Below are 18,800 nucleotides of genomic sequence, written 5' to 3' on the forward strand. Positions count from 1 at the left end.
CAAGGGGTGGAAGACCCCCTTACCTGGGCACAGGATGGAAACTAGTTAGGGGGAAGGGTTAGTTTAGTTAGACCGACTTCATGGGGCAGGGGTAAGTCCTCATGGAGTCCGTGGAATGGATTAGTTAGAGGGATTGTAGCCAGATTTAGGTTGGGAAATAAAATGATTGATTTTGAGGACATGGACAGACTTTTGGATGTGTAGTGGGGACGTAGCTTAGCTACGTAGTGTTAAAAGGAACGTGCTACTAGTTTAAGGGACGACGTGGGAGCACGAGTTAGTTAGGGGATGCAGATAGAAGGATGGCAGAGTTCAGCGGTGAGTGTGTTGAAGAGTTGGTGAGTTGTGAGGCATGTGCTTGGTGAGTGAGTGAGGCCAGCGGGTCTGTGTGAGTGGAGCGAATGGGGAATGCATGGTGCGATGAGTGATTGGGGGGAGGAGTGACTCCCGCCCAAGGGACCCCGGGGTCAGTGTAGAGTGAGTTTGCTGGGTTAGTCAAATTGAAAAATGGAGGTCGTTTTGCTGTTGGTGGGAAAGTAGGCTCGAGACCCATTTGGAGGGGTGCAGGAGCCCTGCTGACGGGCTTGGGAGCGTGGCTGCGAAAGGTGAGTATCGCTGAGTGGGTACCCCGGGCACCAGGCTAGTCGGCCGCGGTAGGCCATGGGCCCATGGGGGGCCGGGATAGAGTAGTGGGCACGGGTGCGCCTGCTTGGTGCGGGGGCCCGGGGCGCCATTAGCCGCGTGGGCAGTGTTGTGGGCATGGGTGACCCTCGGAAAGGGGCCCGGGAAGCCAGCCTGCCACGTGTGCGTTTCAGGGGAGGTGCCATGGGGGGCACTCCCCGGTGTTAGGGAGCTGGTAGGCTCGGAGGCAGTGTAGTGCCCGGGGGTGCCATAGCGGGAGATTCGGCAGAGGGTCGTGCCTGCCAAAGGGAGCCACGTGTCCCAGCCAGGAGACCGTGTGAGGGCACGGAGAGAAAATTGGGGGGCGAGGCCCGAAATTGTGAGGACACCAACATAGGCGACGGGAATCTGGGTTGTTAGAACCAATAGTTTAAGCGAGAGGCGCTTGTTGAAAGCCCCGGGGTAGTTTAACTGTTAAATGGATAGGGTAGATTAGGAGATGTACCCCTCCGCACCATCCATCCCCTCGCTCTCGTTGTGGGCCGCTGGACCCACTTTGGTTATAGATCGCCGAACTCTGCAGAGGCCATTCTGAGGCTTCGTTGGGCCTCGACACAGGACGTTAGCTCTCCCTTATTCCCCTCCGGGAAGGGAACGTAGGGGTTTGGAGTAGGCTAGGTGACAGGATAGGTTAGCCGAACAAGGACGATAAAGGGGGTTAGGGGACGATTTATAGTGGGGAAGTAAAAATAAAAACAACAAAAAAAATAAGTTGGGGCTAAATTGGGGTTTGACAAATTAAGGGAGTGGGTATGTACAGTGACAGGCAAAGGCGATAGGTTGGGAGGGAGACAGGTGGGTAGGTCCGAGCCCGCCTTCCAAGTGGCCAGCACCACCGCACTCCCTCCATCAACCTCCACTGAACGGCAAAGGCTGGCCAACTTCATCGGCTGGCCGTGTTTTTCTTCAAGGCCTGTGCCGGCCAACTTCATCGGCAGCTGTTGTTTTGCTGCGAGGCCTGTGCCGGCTGGATCGTCTGCAGCTGCTGTGCTGCAAGGCCTGTGCCGGCCCACTTCATCTGCCGGCTGGCTGTTTTTTTTCAAGGCCTGTGCCGGCCCACTTCATCGGCAGCTGTTGTGTGCTGCAAGGCCTGTGCCGGCCGGATCATCTGCAGCTGTGGTACTTCAAGGCCTGTGCCGGCCAGTTCATCTGCCGGCTGTGTTTGCCTGCAGCGGCCTTATTCTGCGGGCTGAGTTTGCCTGCTGCCTTTGCCATGCCATGCCCACTGCCCATGTTCACCAGCCCCGTTCAATTTTTGCTTTACCCCCCCCCCCCCTGTTCATTTCCATGTGCGCCAGGATCCGCAAGGCAACAGTTTGCAAGCTGCGAGAACTGCCCTGTTGGCAGCTACAACACGGGCCTGCAGTGGCGGCCCGTGCACCGTGTTTGTGTCCATCCATCCATTCGTTGTGTTCATTGCGTGTGCCACTTGAGCTGGCACGGAGACTGCATTTGTGCAGCCCATGCACCGTTGTGGTTCACTGCGTTCAGTTCAAAAGGGAAGGCCTTGGACTGCGTGTGAGCAGCCAGCCACGTGCCCTGTCACCTGCATTGTTTTGAGCCAGAGACTGCATGCGGGCAGCCTGGCTCCCTGCTAACTGCTTTCTTTTTGCAGAGTTCAGTGATCCTGGGCCATGGTTTAGTGTAAAATTTGTAAGTTAAGGTTAAGATGTACTGTAAATATGAGTGCGCCCCCGGCATGTCTGTCCTAGCGCCGGCAATTTTATTTAAGTCGTCCGTGTGAGTGAGTTTGTTTAGGTAGTTACGCAGCCCTCAGGTTATTTATTTTGGGGACACGAATACCATGAATGTCGCACTCAGGGATCCGTAGGTAAAATGTACTAGGGGAAAACTACACATGATGGCACACGAAAATTTGACGACTCGGGACGAGTCTGTAAAAAGGGGAGGGGGTAGTGTTGTGGTTACCAAATTCGCAAACCACCATTCAGGTCCCTTAGGTGAGATATCTCGGTAAGTACATGTGTAGTTAGGCCCAAACCCGTTGTCTAGTGGGAATACATGTCATTCATGCGTGCTGCGACTCTTCAGGATAGCCGTTTTTCTTTTGCTATCTTTATTTTGGACCAACCGCCATGATTACCACCACAACCACAACATCAACCACCAACCACAACGCCGCTTCACCACAACCGCCACGACCTTCACGTCACACCTCGCAACCGTCGCATCGCCACCGTTCTTGCACAGGGCGCGCGCCGAACAGCGTGTACAAAATCACGGATTTTGTGCTTCAAAAACGGATCAAAAACGACACACGCCCACTTTTTGCCGTCCAATCGGTGAGCGAGGGGCGAATTGGCCCCGCCCCCAGGGCGTTGGAGGGCGATCGATATATGCAAATTTATGGATCAAAAAGCATTCACGCCCACTTTTTCTCGGGCCAATGGGGAGCGAGGTGAAAGGTCGAAGGGAGGGGGTCAAAGATGAGAGGGCAAAGCTACGGGGCTGATAAAAGCGACCGTGTTCGTCAGTCCGGAGTAGTGGAGTAGTAGAGTCGAGAGGGAACAGAGAGTTAAGACTTCGCGGGCGGTGGAGTTGGCAAGAAGGAGCTGGTCGTCGTGTGCGTTGGAGTCGGAGCGGAGGGGACGGAGCTGTGGAGAGGCGGCGAGGGCAGACGAGGGGGTGCTCGCGTCGTGCAGGGAGCTGCACCCCAGGGAGGCCGACAGCGCGATCTGGCCGAGGTGGAGACGCTCGTCGCGGGACAATAAAAATCCTCTATACCCCGAGCATCAGCAACCCCCTCCTGTTTCCCCCCGCGCTGAGATAGTGCGACCAAGGGGGCCCCTTTCCCACCCCCTACCAGACACTGTCCGCGAGGCCCGCGGAGTTGAGGCACCACCGCCGCTCCGCGTCTCATCACCAGACGGGTAGGCCCGACCCGGTCTCGGCCTCAGGCCCGCCTCATCCTTGAGGGTATTCTTTTCCTTGGTTTTGGGTATGTGTTGTCGGCGCCGTCTGTGAAGTAGAATTGTATAAGTGTTGCCGTGTGCTCGGTAGTCGGTATTAGCTCTGCATTGTGTCTTCGCTTTTACATTTGCTTTTTGTGTAAATTGCATTGTGTTTTTCTTTTCTGTGTGCATTTGGTGGAATTGTATATGTGTGCTTCCCGTGTGCCGCGAATAAATGTGCTTTGTGTTGAACTGTTTCCCGCTTCGCTTCGTCATTTCCTTCATTGAATCCTCATCTTGCTTCACGTAAAGGGTTGGTAGTGGGCTGAATACGCCCGATAATTAATCGAACCGTCGAGGTCGACGATAACACCGCTCGGTTATTCTGATAGTACGGAACGGGTCGCTTAAGTGGCCCGTGTCCGAAGTCGACCTGCGGCGAGGTGCGATCGCCCGGTCTACCCTCCGCATGGGTACTTAGGTAGGTCGAATTTGGCGAGCAACCCTATCCCACGCGGGGGCTGATTGGCTCGATCGCGGTGAGACCGAAAGGTCCACCCGTGACTGGTTCCCGGCGTTAGTCCGAGAGGGTCACAACTGGATTGTCCGTCCGGTGGGCGACGTGCCGCGATTCGAGTTACGTGGCCGTCAGCACGCCGGCGGGTGCGAATCCGCAACAATATCATCATCACGAAGCTCATCAAATACAAACCCATCATTCATTGCTCGTAAATCATCAATGAATCGAAAGATGTTTGCTAGACCCAATCAGACACGTACATGTGCAGGGATAAATTTACAAAGAAAGGGGCCAGATCTGAACCCACGGGTATGCCCACTGTCTGCTGGAGTATATTGTTGCCAAATGTAAAGAAACTGTTGTTTTGGAGAAATCAAATACTTTAAGTTTATTTTTTGAGAAAAACTTCATGAATATTGATTTTCCTTTACAGACCAGTTTGCTCTTTTTTGATAGACTGTGATGTATACTTTATTACCTCCTGCAAAATGCTTTATCTACCACTCTGTCCAATGCAGTTACAACCTTATCACGTGGAATGTTTATTTATCATGTAGAAAAATCATAAGTTGATCGATATTTAGCCTTTCCCATGCTATTTAATGTTGTGGATACTGTTGATTATAGGTTTGGAATTATCAATGATCCAGAATTTTTTAACACCAGAATAGAACCTCGCCTTTTCATGGTAATTACCTCCACCACCGAAGGTGGAGGAGGTTATGTTTTCGCCCCCTTCTGTCTGTCTGTTTGTTTGTGTGCAGGATGTCTCAGAAAATTGAATGGATTCAGATGAAATTTTTTGGACAGGTTGGGTGTGTGACAAAGACAAACTGATTTGATTTTGGTGAAGATCTGAATCCGGATCTGGATATGAGAATTATGAAAAAATTTAAAGTGATAATTCACCGTTGAGAGACAGGGCCAAAAAGGATACGTTACTGTATAACATGATATTTAAAAAATGTATTGGGCCCGATATGTTCTCGTGGATCAGGCATTGCGTGGCGAAGGTATGCACTCCAGTTGTTGGTGGGCCCTTCCAGTTTTTTTTTTTTTTAAAGCATTTATGAATGAGTTTCATCACCCCTGTAATACTCCCTGACAATGTTTTCAAACTGCATTCTATACTTGCGATGATGAACATCTTATAAGGGTTTTTGTGCATTTTGGGGATCCAATAAATGAATGGTAATTTACGGTGTATATTTGGAACCGACAGTCTTCTCGCTTTTAAGTGATTTACATGGTGTTGTATCAAGTCTTTTATTAATCGGTACTTATTTTGTCAGTCTTTGAGAGTCCAGTCTGAAAGCCCAATTCTTCCAAAAGTGTTTGAATGCAGAATGTTTTGCATACAATTACAATATTATTATTTGCTTTGTCAATTGGAACATTAACATGTTGTGTTTGAAGCCATTTTAAATAAACACGCATCTCTGGATTGTTTAAAATTACTTTCGGATTATTGATTCAAACTTATCTTTTCAAATCAACAATTCTCTTCTTCACACGTTGCTCTATTTCCTGTAACCATAAAACCATTTGTGTGTTTAGTGGTTTGTGTTTATCAATTTGTTCTCTCATCCATTCTGTCAGTCCCATCATTGTAAGTTCCATTGCTTTATTCCAGTTGATCCTTTTATTTTCTCTATAATTTGGTCCTTTTGCAAGTAATGCATGTAATTAAAAAAAAATCTTTCACCATTCTGAGATCACCTGTGATAATGTGTTTATGATGTGGATCTTCAAGTACGGAATGTTTGCAATTGCAATGTGCGTTACACAACCATTCTTCGACGTCTATAGATTGCACAGTTTCCTTATCGTTGACGATTTTTCCCCCAATTACATTTCATAAAGTGTACGCAACCCTTGGTGGCCCTCTCTGTTGTGTTGTTTCTGGAAGTTTACTCTGTTGTAGTTTATCTGCATTGATCATTTCCACCCCTTTGTTATCAATGTGAAATTTTCAAGCAACAAAATATAATTGGCAAATCAATCGAACCATTCGTTTGTTCGCATCTTGCCAACACAACATCTCGATGAGAGCATGCAATTGTACAAATGAGGCAGCTGTTATGGCGGGAAGGTTTGGGCTCAAAAAAGGTCTTGCAAATCATCGCTGTACAAATACCTGTACAAAAATGTCATGACTTGCATTTGCCTTCAATGCATGTGCTGCGAAACCCTGTCCCCTCACCCTAATAACCCACTTTTTACAAAATATGTCAAGCTTGCCTAAGCAATTCCACTCCCCCAGCAAGCAGTCTGGGTTTGGGGTGGGGAGAGGGAGGGAGGACAAAGCTGTTGATTTGATCAATATTTAAATAACAAACAACAGTATTTCTCCAGCATTTAATCTTTAACTACTTATTGGTTTCCCTCAAAAGGTACCTCTCCATTAGGAAACACCTCACCCAGACATTAGCTGGATCAGATTGGAGGCAAATGAACTAACTAGGCTTGTGGAAGGCATGGTGCGGTCATGCCAATGATATCTAAAAATGAATGTGGCAACTGATCAAGTCCATTGTGCCATTGGAACTTGCAGGGAGCAGGGGTGAGGGGTACTTTTCCTTTAAGGGGTTGACAATCTTGGACAAAAATGAATCATTTCACCTGTGCATTTCAGAGTTTGTAGCTAAGCCTCTCTAAAACTTCAGGCTGGAGCCACAAAATGTTTCTTTGAAAAACTATCTGATTACCTGTTCCATTAAATTAAAATAAAACAAATAAAACCTATATATTTGGGAGTCAACTGAAGCAGCAACATTTGATCCCACTTGGCTGGAAGTCACCCTGATCAAACGACTGCACTTGTGCTCAAATGGAGGACGACTGAAAATTTGGCCAATGCCCTCATGAAAGCATCGTGCTCAGATTACACGTTCACCTGCACATTCCCCCAAGCTCTGAGAGCAAAATCAGTACGGTAATGGCAGCCAGAACTGTATTTCAAGTTTGTAAGCCAAGAACAAGTTTGTTCCTGTGTACATTACGTGATCGCACTCTACACCCCGATCTAATAACGGGAATCACTGAGTAGTTGCTTGCACTCAAGCGACTGAACGTTATTCTGATGTGTTCCTCGATGGCTTTTGAAATTTGCACAGCCTCATCAACTAGGTTTTAAAATATTGTTGCGGTTCTCGGAATCGCATGCATCCAACAGATAGTGGTCCCAAGACAGTTATTCCATTAATATATGTGTAGATAGTCCCTTTCCCTATGACTAGCGGGATAACATGGGCGTGCATTGCGATGATCTCATAGTTAGGTTTGCTTACATCATTTTTTTTCTTCATTTCGATTCTACTCTACTCTTCTGATTATTCCTGAGGTAAATCTGAGCCACGTGCACCTTCGCTGTGAGATGGGCCCTCACGGAGGCCAGCGCATGTGGCGCCGCTGCGAGGAAACGATGACACGCGGGCATCAACAGCGCAGAGAGTCATACAGTGCACTTGGCAGTCTGGGATTATCGAATCGAGCTTCCGATCTGAGTAAGATTGTTGGTTGCATTAAAAAAGGCATACGAATGAATATCTCTTAAGAGGGTGCACAAATGGTGTTTTTCACAACACAGGAAACAGAGCCAGCACGGCGCGCACGCTGCACAAAACGCGCACTGAGGCCGATAAAGGCGACTCCACGCCACGTTGGGCGGGATACGAGTGTGCGGAGTAAAAGCGGTGCGTTCCTTTTCAACCAAATATCTGATACATATCGGTGTTCACCCCACGCTAGCATAATCGGGCGAACGTGAGCACTGACCACGTACGTAATGGCCAAACCACACACACTGTATGGAATGTGCTCGAAGGCAGACACGTACGCCGCTCGTGAAACATGCATGGATTTATCCATAACAATGTACCTTCCGCCCTCGCGAAACATGCATGGATTTATCCATAACAATGTACCTTCCGCCCTCGCTGGCAGCAGCGGATTCCCCACGGATGGTGAACGTCTTCTCGTCTCTATGGCCAGCGAAGCTGCGATCGAGCTGGGGAATGTTGTACAGTGGGGGCCACGATGGCGCGCGCAGAGCGGGCACGTTGATTGGCGCTGGTCAGACGCCTGAGCGGGCATGTGGGACCCTCGGCCGGTCGCCAGGGCACGGCCCGGGGGTTTTGCGGGACGATTCGCGTGCCAATTTCGGAGTGGGCGATTCGTATCATGTCGTGGGGTCTGAGCGAAATATGTTCACCGTCTGAGATGACCTTGCCGGAAAAGAAGTGGTGCAGTTTCCGGGCAATGTTAGCGGGCCACGTGAGGGGTCAGGGCCAATCGGAGCCCCCGATTCAGGTGATGACGCTTCGCTTCGGGGTGGCCCTCCGCCCCACGCTGCAAGTCCTATAAAGGTCGGAGTGGTCCCTCCGCCTTTCTCTTCTTCGCTCTGGCCTCGCCCTCACCTCTCTCTGCTCGACATCGCCATGACCCGCCTCCTGCTGCCTGGACCGCCTCTTCATCTCCGCCCACACGACGTTAACCCCACCTGCCTACCACTCCATCCATGCACTCTGGACTCAACTCCTTCTCCACTCAAGCCCCTCCTTCACGAACACGGTCTCCACATGCGCTGCTGAAGCCAGACGACGCGCCCACTGTCGGGTACCACACCACGGAGCATCCCCCCTTTCACATCTGCATGTTTGTCTGTTTGTGAGCAGGATGTATCAAAAAGTTGTGGATGGATTTCGATGAAATTTGGTGGACAAGTTGGGAGTATAACAAGGATGAATCGATTAGATTTTGGTGAATATCCGGATACTAGTATTTTTAAGTGAGTCTTTACCATTGAGAGATAGGGCCAGAAATTATTACAGAGCATGATATCTCAAAACGTTGTGGACGGATGACAAAACTTGGTGGATGAGTTGGGTAAGTGACAAGAACAAGCAGATTTGATTTTGGTTGAGGTCCGGATGCAGATCTGGCCTACAAATGGGAAACAAAACCTAAACTGTTCAACCTGGCAGAGGTATGTGCTCTACCGAGTGCTGTTCTAGTTTTACACCTATTTTTCCTTAAATTTTGCCTGATGCAAAGTGCTTTCAGATTTCCTTCCAACATGAAAAGTACTACCCAATAACTCGATCGAATGAAAGAAATTACGGAGGGATAAGAAGACCATGACAAGTTATACAAGAAAGTTAATGAAGATATTTGTCACAACAAAATTAATGAAGGTTGACAAGCATGCAAGTAGCAGACCGTGAAAGCACATGACAAACCTGTGTCGCAAACGATGTGTTCCTCGGCAACAATCAGCTCATCCCCATCCTCAGGAGGTTCCTGTTTGATGGTTATTGTACTGCCCACAACACCTCCGCCGACCCCAAACGCAAACTGTTGCGCTGCCATGCCTGGCACCAGCTCAGACCTGTCTTCTACACCTGGCAAGGCTTCTACAATGACAGCTGGGGCCTGGCTCGCCACCTGAGGGTGATGGGAGAGGCAAGAGGACATTGGAGCAGACACGACCACAATGACGGACGATGAAGAAGATGATATTCTACTATTGAGGCATTCTTTATCAGGCTGGCCGAGAGGCACGCACACTCATTTCCAAGCTGTCTAGCCTGATACATATACTGTACTCAATTAGTCTGCAATCCATTTTGATCATCAGTTTGGAAGAATGCAAGTCCAATAACTATAATAGGGTGAACATTTTCAAAATAAAACCAAAGAAAACCAGTTTGATCAGCACGTACTAAATCATCATTTCAAGACTGAGATTTTGGCAAAATATGCTCGTATTTCAAGGGGCAAAGAGAGATGCCCATACTCTTGTTTTCCTCGACGAGGCTTATGTTACCAAAAGTGGAGTTTTGGGGCCAACCCTATTTGACGACAGTAATGATCTCTGCTTTCCCAGATAACAGTCTATGCCACGTTGCAGAGTCGATATCATACAGTTCATCCAGTTTCATATCAGAACAGGCAGGCAGGCTGCAGCTGCACCTAATTAGCAAACAAAGATTAGAAAGCAGTGTGTAGCATGGACGATTATTTTTAACCACGTTATGTCCTACCGCCTTGGTGCAAATTTAGAAAGAGAAGGTTAGTAAAAATAAAAGATGATCACACACACCACTTGGAATATCCACTTTGAAGGACTGGGGGAAATGCAATCAAGCTTATGTCAACTACAACCAAGATTTCCGCTTGTCTGTAGAACTGACTGTGAGACAGCGTTGTACACTTCTCTCCAGTCTGTCAAGACCGCAACCCACCAACACCTCCAATAGCCTCTCCCATACCTACCGCCAAGCTTTTCTAAACCCACCGACCTGAGTTGGCCCACCACTCTCCTTAAAACAGTCGAGTCAGTTGGTGCATTCTTGTCGACCTGTTCCTCTTCACACCTCTGTCAGTCCATTAACTTTCCACCCTCTGTCATTCAGCTCTTCTACAAGACTCGGCATCAGTATGAATTTTAAAAGCATGTTCTCAACCTTTAATTCCACAGGCATGTAGACATTTGTTTCAGTTAATGACAAGGCACAAAGACCTGAGAAGGGAGTAGAAAAGGAAGGAAGGGGGATGGGGGTATGAGTGAACATAATCAAGACAACATGCAAGCAAATAAAGACAATGTGCACAAAATGATGATCCAGTGAAATGCACAACATAAAAGCTTCCTGGACCACTGTTGTGGTGAGAAATTAATTAAATAGTAAAACCATCATGGCACCAAAGTGAAACGCATACAAAGGTATACAAGAGGAGGCAAACTTCGATAGAAGGAAAAGACAGCTGCTGACAAAAACGACGCAAGTAATAGGGAAGTGAAGTGGAATGTGGATCTTTCGGGCAAGACGCAATGATACCCCAAAAGGATCTGAAGAGCTGAAATAGGGGAAGACCTGTGCTTATCGGGCTTAGAAGATGGCTGCTTTCAGTGCAATCCTCCATGTGAAAATACTTTCACGGATGTACGCCGTCAAGTGCACCAGCAGTGGAAGGGAGCAGAATCCTCGAACAACAACACCACCAACACAGTCTCAGAAATAAAAGAGTAGTTGGGAGTAAGGGGGGGATTGTTGGAGAGAAAAGCTGAGCCAAATAGACACCACAGACCATATCCAACGATTGAAAATTGCGTTGGATGAAATCCTACGACATTGTAAAGCCACATCAGCCACAATTTTGCACCTTAAAAAGAAAGAAATAAATAAATTTAAATAAAAGAAGTGAATGAAGTAAAGTTGTGACATATCAAATATTTGATACTTTGCTCAAAGAACAGCACAATTTGGGACTCCCGACTATTTTCCATTGGCAAATCATGTCAGAAAGAGACTTAGTCGGGTCAATTTATGACAAACAACCACCAAACCCACAACAAAAGGTTTCTCAGTGGTTTTCATTCCTAGTGGATATACTGATCAATAGAAAAAAAGTCCACCAAAATCTGACATCGGGAAATGGGTTAAAATAGTCATTTTCAAGATGGCCACCACTGGGCTTTGAAATAACCAAAACAGAGATAACTTCTTCAATAATTGTGATAAAAACATAAGTGTTGGTTCTGGTCCATGGTTTTAATGGATGAGCAATCCACTGATGTCAATAAAATTTAGACCTTATCACTATTTAACCTGAAATCCAAGATGGCGGCAAAAAATGAAGGGTGTAAAATCAATAAATTGTCTCTATATAAATCAAACCTCTGTTAGGCAATCACCCAACATTTATCAAATTATAACAAAAGGGTTTTCAGTCTTCTCTTACCAGTAATTACATGTGATGTATTACATGTCAGGGGAATGTCCCTGGCTCTGATTGAGTAGCGTTTGATCAACCGCTGTACTGGAAAGCTGCCGAGATAATCAGTGCTGCACCAGAGAATAGCCATTTGAAGGGATCATGCTTAGGCTGGGTACATTTCACACGTTCATGAATCTGCTTGGAGCAATAGGCACGTTGTTGGCAGGAACAGGACTCAAAAACATCCTGGAACTGGTGTACGGCGAAAATGCTGTAGTTCATATGATGTCCGGAACATCTGTTCAGAGGGCATTCTGAGGCCATCTACTGGTGAGCAAGTGTCTACATCGAATTATTGTGGCATCTGTAGTGGAAGAAAATCCTGAGTTCATGCTCCAAGTAGAAGAGATCGAGCTAAATGTATTCGTCCTTGCTAACGGGTGACATCTCTCTTGAAAGTCTTGAAGAATCAGCTGCAATTGTGAAGATCACTGATGAACTTGAAAAAAAGAAATCTGAACTTGCTGCACAATCCAAAACGAGTAAGCTGTGGCTGGGTCATCAGAAAATGCTCCATACTGCTTGGGCAATGATCAAGGCAGATTGCACTGGGTCTTGGAAGGATCACTTGCAAGCTGTTGCTGATGCCTTGCCAATATTTGCAGCAGCTGGACACTACAACTACCAGAAGTCCACTTATCAAAATGTACAAGAAATGAGTGAACTGGAGAGCAAACACCCAGATGTGTATGACAAGTTTCAAAATGGCTTCCATGTGATCCGGCGAACAAACTAGTTTTGGGCAGGCCTCAGATGTGATCTAGTCATCGAACAAACACTCATGAGATCACTAAAGAGCACCGGTGGCTTGACTCATGGCAGTAAGATGACAGAGGAACACCTCACATTGTGGACAATGTCAGCCCCCATAACATCTGAGGTCAGCCGTCTCGCTCAAGCCGTCAATGATCACTGTACCAAGGCACTGGCATGTGAAGGAGTACCTGACACCACACCTTCAGACTGAAAGGTATGTTCTTGATGGTGGATCCTTGCTGCACAAGCTCAAGTGGAAGAAGGGAGATGCATATGGCAAAATAGCCAGAGCATATGCGGACTTCACAACAAAACACTATGGGACAGCAACTTGTCTTTGATGGCTATGGTGCAGGCCCTTCGATAAAGGATAACACTCAGCAGAGATGCGGACAAGCCAACAGCTATCCAACTGTGAACTTCACCGGAGAAACTGAATTTGACGGAAAGAGAGATGAATTCCTATGTGTTGGCAGTAACAAGCAACAGCTGATCACCTTAATAGGTGATCAGCTGAAGTAAGTGGGCTGCACAGTTATTCAGGCAGAAGGGGACGCTGACGTGAACATTGCCAAGACAGCCGCAAACAGCACAATTCTGCATTCCACCACAATAATCGGAGAGGACACAGATTTGTTGAAGCTTTTGCTCCATTACTGTATACCAGATGGAAAACTACTACATTCAGATCAAACAACCAGTCAAGAAGCATTCTGAAAGTATATGACATCAATCGGATGAAGCATCTTCTTGGGAATAAGTTGTGCACTCAACTATTATTTCTGCACGCCTTCACAGGATGCGATTCAACATCTCGTGTTCATGACTTTGGGAAAAAAAATCAGTCTTTCAGAAACTCGTGGAAGATGATCAAGGCCTCCAGTTGTGTGCAGATACATTCACTTCGAGAGGAGTCAGCCACGCTGAAATAAAGAAACGGCAGCCAAGCGATGGCCGTTATATTTAGTGGGGAGAGCACAAGTTCTCTGGCAGCCATGAGTTACAAGATATTCACAAAAAAGGTCGCTGCTGCTAAGTCTTTCGTTACACCGGAACGTCTTCCCCCAACGGAATCTGCCACCAAGTTTCATTGTCTCAGAGTGTACTACCAGGTCATGGTTTGGATGGGGATGGAGGGTGACCTCGATCCTCTGCACTGGGGCTGGGGATTTGAAGACAATCGATTTGTACATTTCATGACTGCCATGAATGCTGCACCAGACACACTTCTGAAGATGATACACTGCACCAGACACTTCTGAAGATGATACACTGCAACTGCACCACAGCTTGTGACACACCCAGTTGCAGCTGCAGAAACAATGGGCTTCCGTGTACGTCTGCATGTGGATCATGCCAAGTGACGTTTTGTGACAATCCACTAAATCAAGCCTCTGAGGGACTAGAGGACAGTGATGAGGATTGAAATTGTAACCTAAACTGTCATTATGTAATGTTCACAAAGAAATGTTTCAGTGGCACCAGGTGTTCAGTGATTTTGGTTCAGATGGAAAATTTATTGATTTTTGCACTCTTGAATTTTTCCGCCATCTTGGATTTCATGCCAACTACTGATCAGATCTAAATTTTATTGACACCAGTGGATTGCTCATCCATTAAAACCATGGACCAGAACCAACAATTATGTTTTTATCACAATTATTGAAGAAGTTGTAGCTGTTTTAGTTATTTCAAAGCACGGTGGCAGCCATCTTGAAAATGACTGTTTTAACCCATTTCCGGATGTCAGATTTTGGTGGACTTTTTTCTGTTGATCAGTATATCCAGTAGGAATGAAAACCACTGCAAAACCTTTTGTTGCAATTTGTTGTGGGTCAGGTAGTATTTTGACCCGACTCACTCAAACACCACCTTGAGGCTGTGCATGGTAGTTATGCAATACAAGTCATAAAAGAATCCAAAGGACAAGGATTTTGCCTTTATTTGCGGGAGCAAGGGCAGGCGACAAAGGCAAGGCAAGGAGGGTGGGAGGAAATGGGAGGATAAAGGGGATAAGGAGGGCAGGGTGAGGGAAGTGGAGGTTTGAAGTAAGGTTGGGCTGTAATTTGAGTGGCAGGATGGAATGAAGGGAGGAAGCAATGAGACAGAAGGATCACAACATGAACTAGAGCATCCATAGAACACCTCAACCCACACAGTCTTGAGAAAAGGAGGACATGGGCGGGGTCTACGAGCGGCAAATTTCATTGGTCGAGATGATGTAAAATAAAATGCCTTAATATTTTGTCCAAGCACTGCACTGCAAAACTGAAGGGTTTCTGAAAGTGCCAAAAAGGCGATTTGTGTTCTGGTGCTCTCGTATATAATTAAATTAACATAAAATAAGGATTTTAAAGGTTGTACAAACAATTTTTCGGAAGTTTACCATCGTTGATGCACTGTCTTTCACATCACCTTATTTCACATGTTGCACGAGTTCTTTTGTGCTTGTTGCTTGTGTCCTTTTATGATGTCCTTAAAAACAGTAAGATTCCTGTTTGGAATGATCTTCAATTTTGTTTGACTGCAAGACAGGCAGATAGAGTAAAAAGATTACCTTACTCCACTTTGCGCATGCACAATTGGGGCAAATTCAGAGCCAAAGTACTGTTAAACTGCAGGTTCGTTTTCTGATTTGTGTTCAAAATATAACATTCAATTGAAATCAAGTTGTTCCTCAATCATAAATTTACTTTTGTAGACAGACACACAAAGTGAACCAACTGCTTAACCTCGCTTTTCACTTTATGCACGTGGGGTAATGAATAGACAAGAGTATCAGGGACGGTAAAAATCATTGGGAAAAGCGGTTGTACACACAAGAACCAGGCACATGTGATCCCCTTACACTGGCACTGTCTACACAACATTGCAAATCGACTGAGGGCATCATTGCAAATGACAGTATGAGAGGTGTCTTTTACAGCCACACAGAGCACGGAAGGTTTCAGTGAATGAAGCAACTTGCAATGGTATTTAATAGCACAGATAGAGAAGGAATATAGGAAGAGAAAAGCAAAACAAAAATTATAACGGGGAATATATATTTGAAACAGTGTCTGTCTGTGTGTGTTTCTCTGTGACCTATGCACGCGAAAAGTACTGGACTGATCCTCACCAAACTTCACATGCTGACAGAACATGTACCTGGGAGTGTCCCGATATAAAAGAATTGTACTTCCGACTTCCGGTTTCCGAATTACGACGTCATCACCTGATTTCGTAACGTTAATTTTTCAAGTTCAGCCGATTGACATGGGGCCAACGCCATTTGCAATAGAATGAAAAAAATAATGCTACAGTCAATTGAAGACAATGACTTCCGACTTCCCGGTTTCCGAATGATGACTTATGCATTCAACACACTTTTCGTAACGTTAAATCTTATGACGAATTTTAACGTGTGTGGGTCTGTTGCTGCCTTCATGTATACCATAGAATGGCAAAACGTGGTCTTCCACACGTACATAGCCTTTTTTGGCTCAGAGAAAAACTTAGACCCACCCAGATTGACTCAGTCATTCACGCTGAACTGCCCAACCCAGAAGAGGATCCGTTTTTGTACCCTATTGTGAAACATCATGTGATCCATGGTCCATGTGGGGTAATAAATAGCAAGGCACCCTGCATGAGAAATGGAAAATGTGGAAAGAGGTTCCCCAGAGAACTCCTCCACGAAACGCAGTCGGATGAAGATGGATATCCATTGTATCGAAGGCGGGCACCTGATGATGGTGGATTTGAAACAACGGTTAAAGTTCACGGTATTCCTGAACCCGTCGTTGTTGATAATAAATGGATAGTTCCATATATCCCATTACTCCACTATTTTCAATGCCCATATCAACGTTGAGTACTGTAATAGTGTAAAAGCTATCAGATACATATAAGCAAATACATTCACAAGGGCAGTGAACAAGCCGTAGTAACCATTGAGAGAAACGACATCAACGAGGTTCAAAAATATGAAAATGGTCGATATATATGCAGCAATGAAGCCATATGGAGGTATTGAACTTCCCCATTACTGGCAGGTTTCCTCCAGTTATTCACCTGACAATTCACCTTGAGAACGGACAGAGTTTATTATCTTTCCAAAACGAAGTTTTTGCAAGATATGTTAGTCAGCTTGTATGTTTTTTTTTTTTGTTTGTTTGTTTGTTTGTCTGTAATCACATATAAAAAATTCTGCAGAGCACAGTTATCATCGGAAATTTTTGTAACTTCGCATATCAGAGGCCTATAGAGGTCCCTTTCAGTGCACAAAATTTTGAAGGTCAAGGTCAAAGGTCAAGGTCACTTTGGCGCAAATCAGGGGAGTCGACGAAACCCTTATTTTTTGAATAATTTTGATCGGATCGTCTTCAAACTTCATGGGAATATAGTTCATGGTCTGGCGCTCAGCTGATTAATTTTTGGTGGCGATTGGCCTTGACCTTCATGGTTAGCGCCTGAGGTCAAATATATTTGACCCCAAGGTCAAATTTTCAAGTTTTAGGAACCATATCGTGTAGTACCTCAAATTGAACACCTCGATGAGTGCTTTCTAGATATGTCAAGCTTGAGACATTATGACGTCATTTGGTGACGTTATGAGGCAAAAGCATATTTTTCATGGTTACTCTGTAGAACGATTGTCATCGGAATCTCTAGTAGGCAGATATTCCTCAACGAGTCGCTCCTGGTGGATAGCAGCTCTGTTCACCTCAGTGTGACCTTAAAGAAGTCACACGTGGTCACCTTTTGGCAAGATACGGGTCACCCTGCAGGTGACATTGGTTTATTTTACAGATCAAAATGTCCAACAACGAGCGGAAGAACCCCCAATTTCTAACTTACTGGCATTTTTCAAACTATGCGAAATTGATGACTTTGCTCGAACTCTACTGTATGCTCAGGTGCCAACGTATTTCACTTGGAACTCGAGTCAGAAACGTTGGAACAGGAGGAAGCAAGGTTCAGAAGTTCCAGGATATCCCGGTATTTACAAATCTGACGCATTGGGTCGAGTGTACACAGTACATCCCAATAATTTTGAGTGTTTCTGCGTCCGCCTCCTCCTGCATGTGAAACGAGGTCCAGTGAGTTTCCTAGACCTGAGAACAGTGGACGGGCAAATTTGCAGCACATTCTGTGAGGCTTGCAATCTCCTCGGGCTCCGAGAAGACGATGCCCATTAGAACGCCACGCTTGAAGAGGCAACTGTTTCTCAATCCCCATCGACCATGAGGTATCTATTTGCTATTATGATAACTGCGTGTGAGATGTCAGATCCCAAGAGCCTATGGGACATTCACAAAGAGGCCCTGTCTGAGGATGTAAAAAACAGAGTCCAAAGAGAACATCACCAAGAGGACATCCAGTACACACCAGATATGTTCAATGAGGCTCTGATATACATTGAAGATTTGGTATTATACATGAGCGGGAAAGATTTAACTAAGTGGGGACTTCCCTCTTCTAATAGGTCTGAAAGCGCAACCATCAGTAGAGAATGGTTCCGTGAAACAAACTACAACACAGATACTCTCGCAAAGTTTGTTTCTGACAATGAGCCGCTTCTGGTACAGGATCAGAGTAATGCATATCAACTGATTTCTGAAGCGGTTCAAGAGGTAAGTGGTGTGATATTTTTCTTGGATGCCCCGGGTGGTACTGGCAAAACATTTGTCCTCAACCTTTTGTTTGCTAAGATGAGGAGCCAGAAAAAGATCGCATTAGCCGTTGCTTCATCCGGTATAGCCGCAACACTACTTTCAGGTGGCCGCACAGCGCATTCTGCTTTCGAATTGCCTCTCGACTTAGTTACAATGGAATATCTGGTTTGTGGCATTGGCAAACAAACTGAAGCAGCAAAAGTGCTGAAGAATTGCGATCTCATAGTTTGGGATGAAGGTACGATGTCGCCTAAGGATGCATTCGAAGTATTAAGGCCCGGTCACACCTTGACGTTTTAGCCAGCGATGGCAACGTATTAAAATGTATCTAAAACGCTGGCTTACGTTGAACTTTTGATGTTTTTTTTTAAAGATTCGGACGTATTCATAGCGACTTGGTCTTATGTATAACGCATTGGTAACAACACAGAACGTTTCGTTGTGTTATAGATAACTTGAACCAACGAATGCTGAACCTGTTGTCGGCCAACA

The 18,800-nt window shown here is 45.9% G+C and overlaps 1 protein-coding gene across 1 annotated transcript in view; it reads right to left on the bottom strand.

Annotated features, from left to right (window-relative positions):
- The window catches only part of LOC147011101 (ETS-related transcription factor Elf-1-like), a gene marked incomplete at its 5' end in the record, with an annotated part of 124,841 nt that overhangs the window by 60,456 nt on the left and 45,585 nt on the right, over positions 1-18,800 (bottom strand). The window contains one exon of the mRNA XM_085859065.1: positions 9,354-9,558. Within this exon, the coding sequence (XP_085715191.1) occupies positions 9,354-9,558 (205 nt within the window). The remainder of the gene's footprint in view (positions 1-9,353; positions 9,559-18,800) is intronic.

The sequence above is a fragment of the Eptatretus burgeri genome, chromosome 16, assembly GCF_056783735.1.
Source record: "Eptatretus burgeri isolate ZD-2024b chromosome 16, Ebu_testis_v1, whole genome shotgun sequence".
Taxonomy (NCBI): Eukaryota; Metazoa; Chordata; class Myxini; order Myxiniformes; family Myxinidae; genus Eptatretus; species Eptatretus burgeri.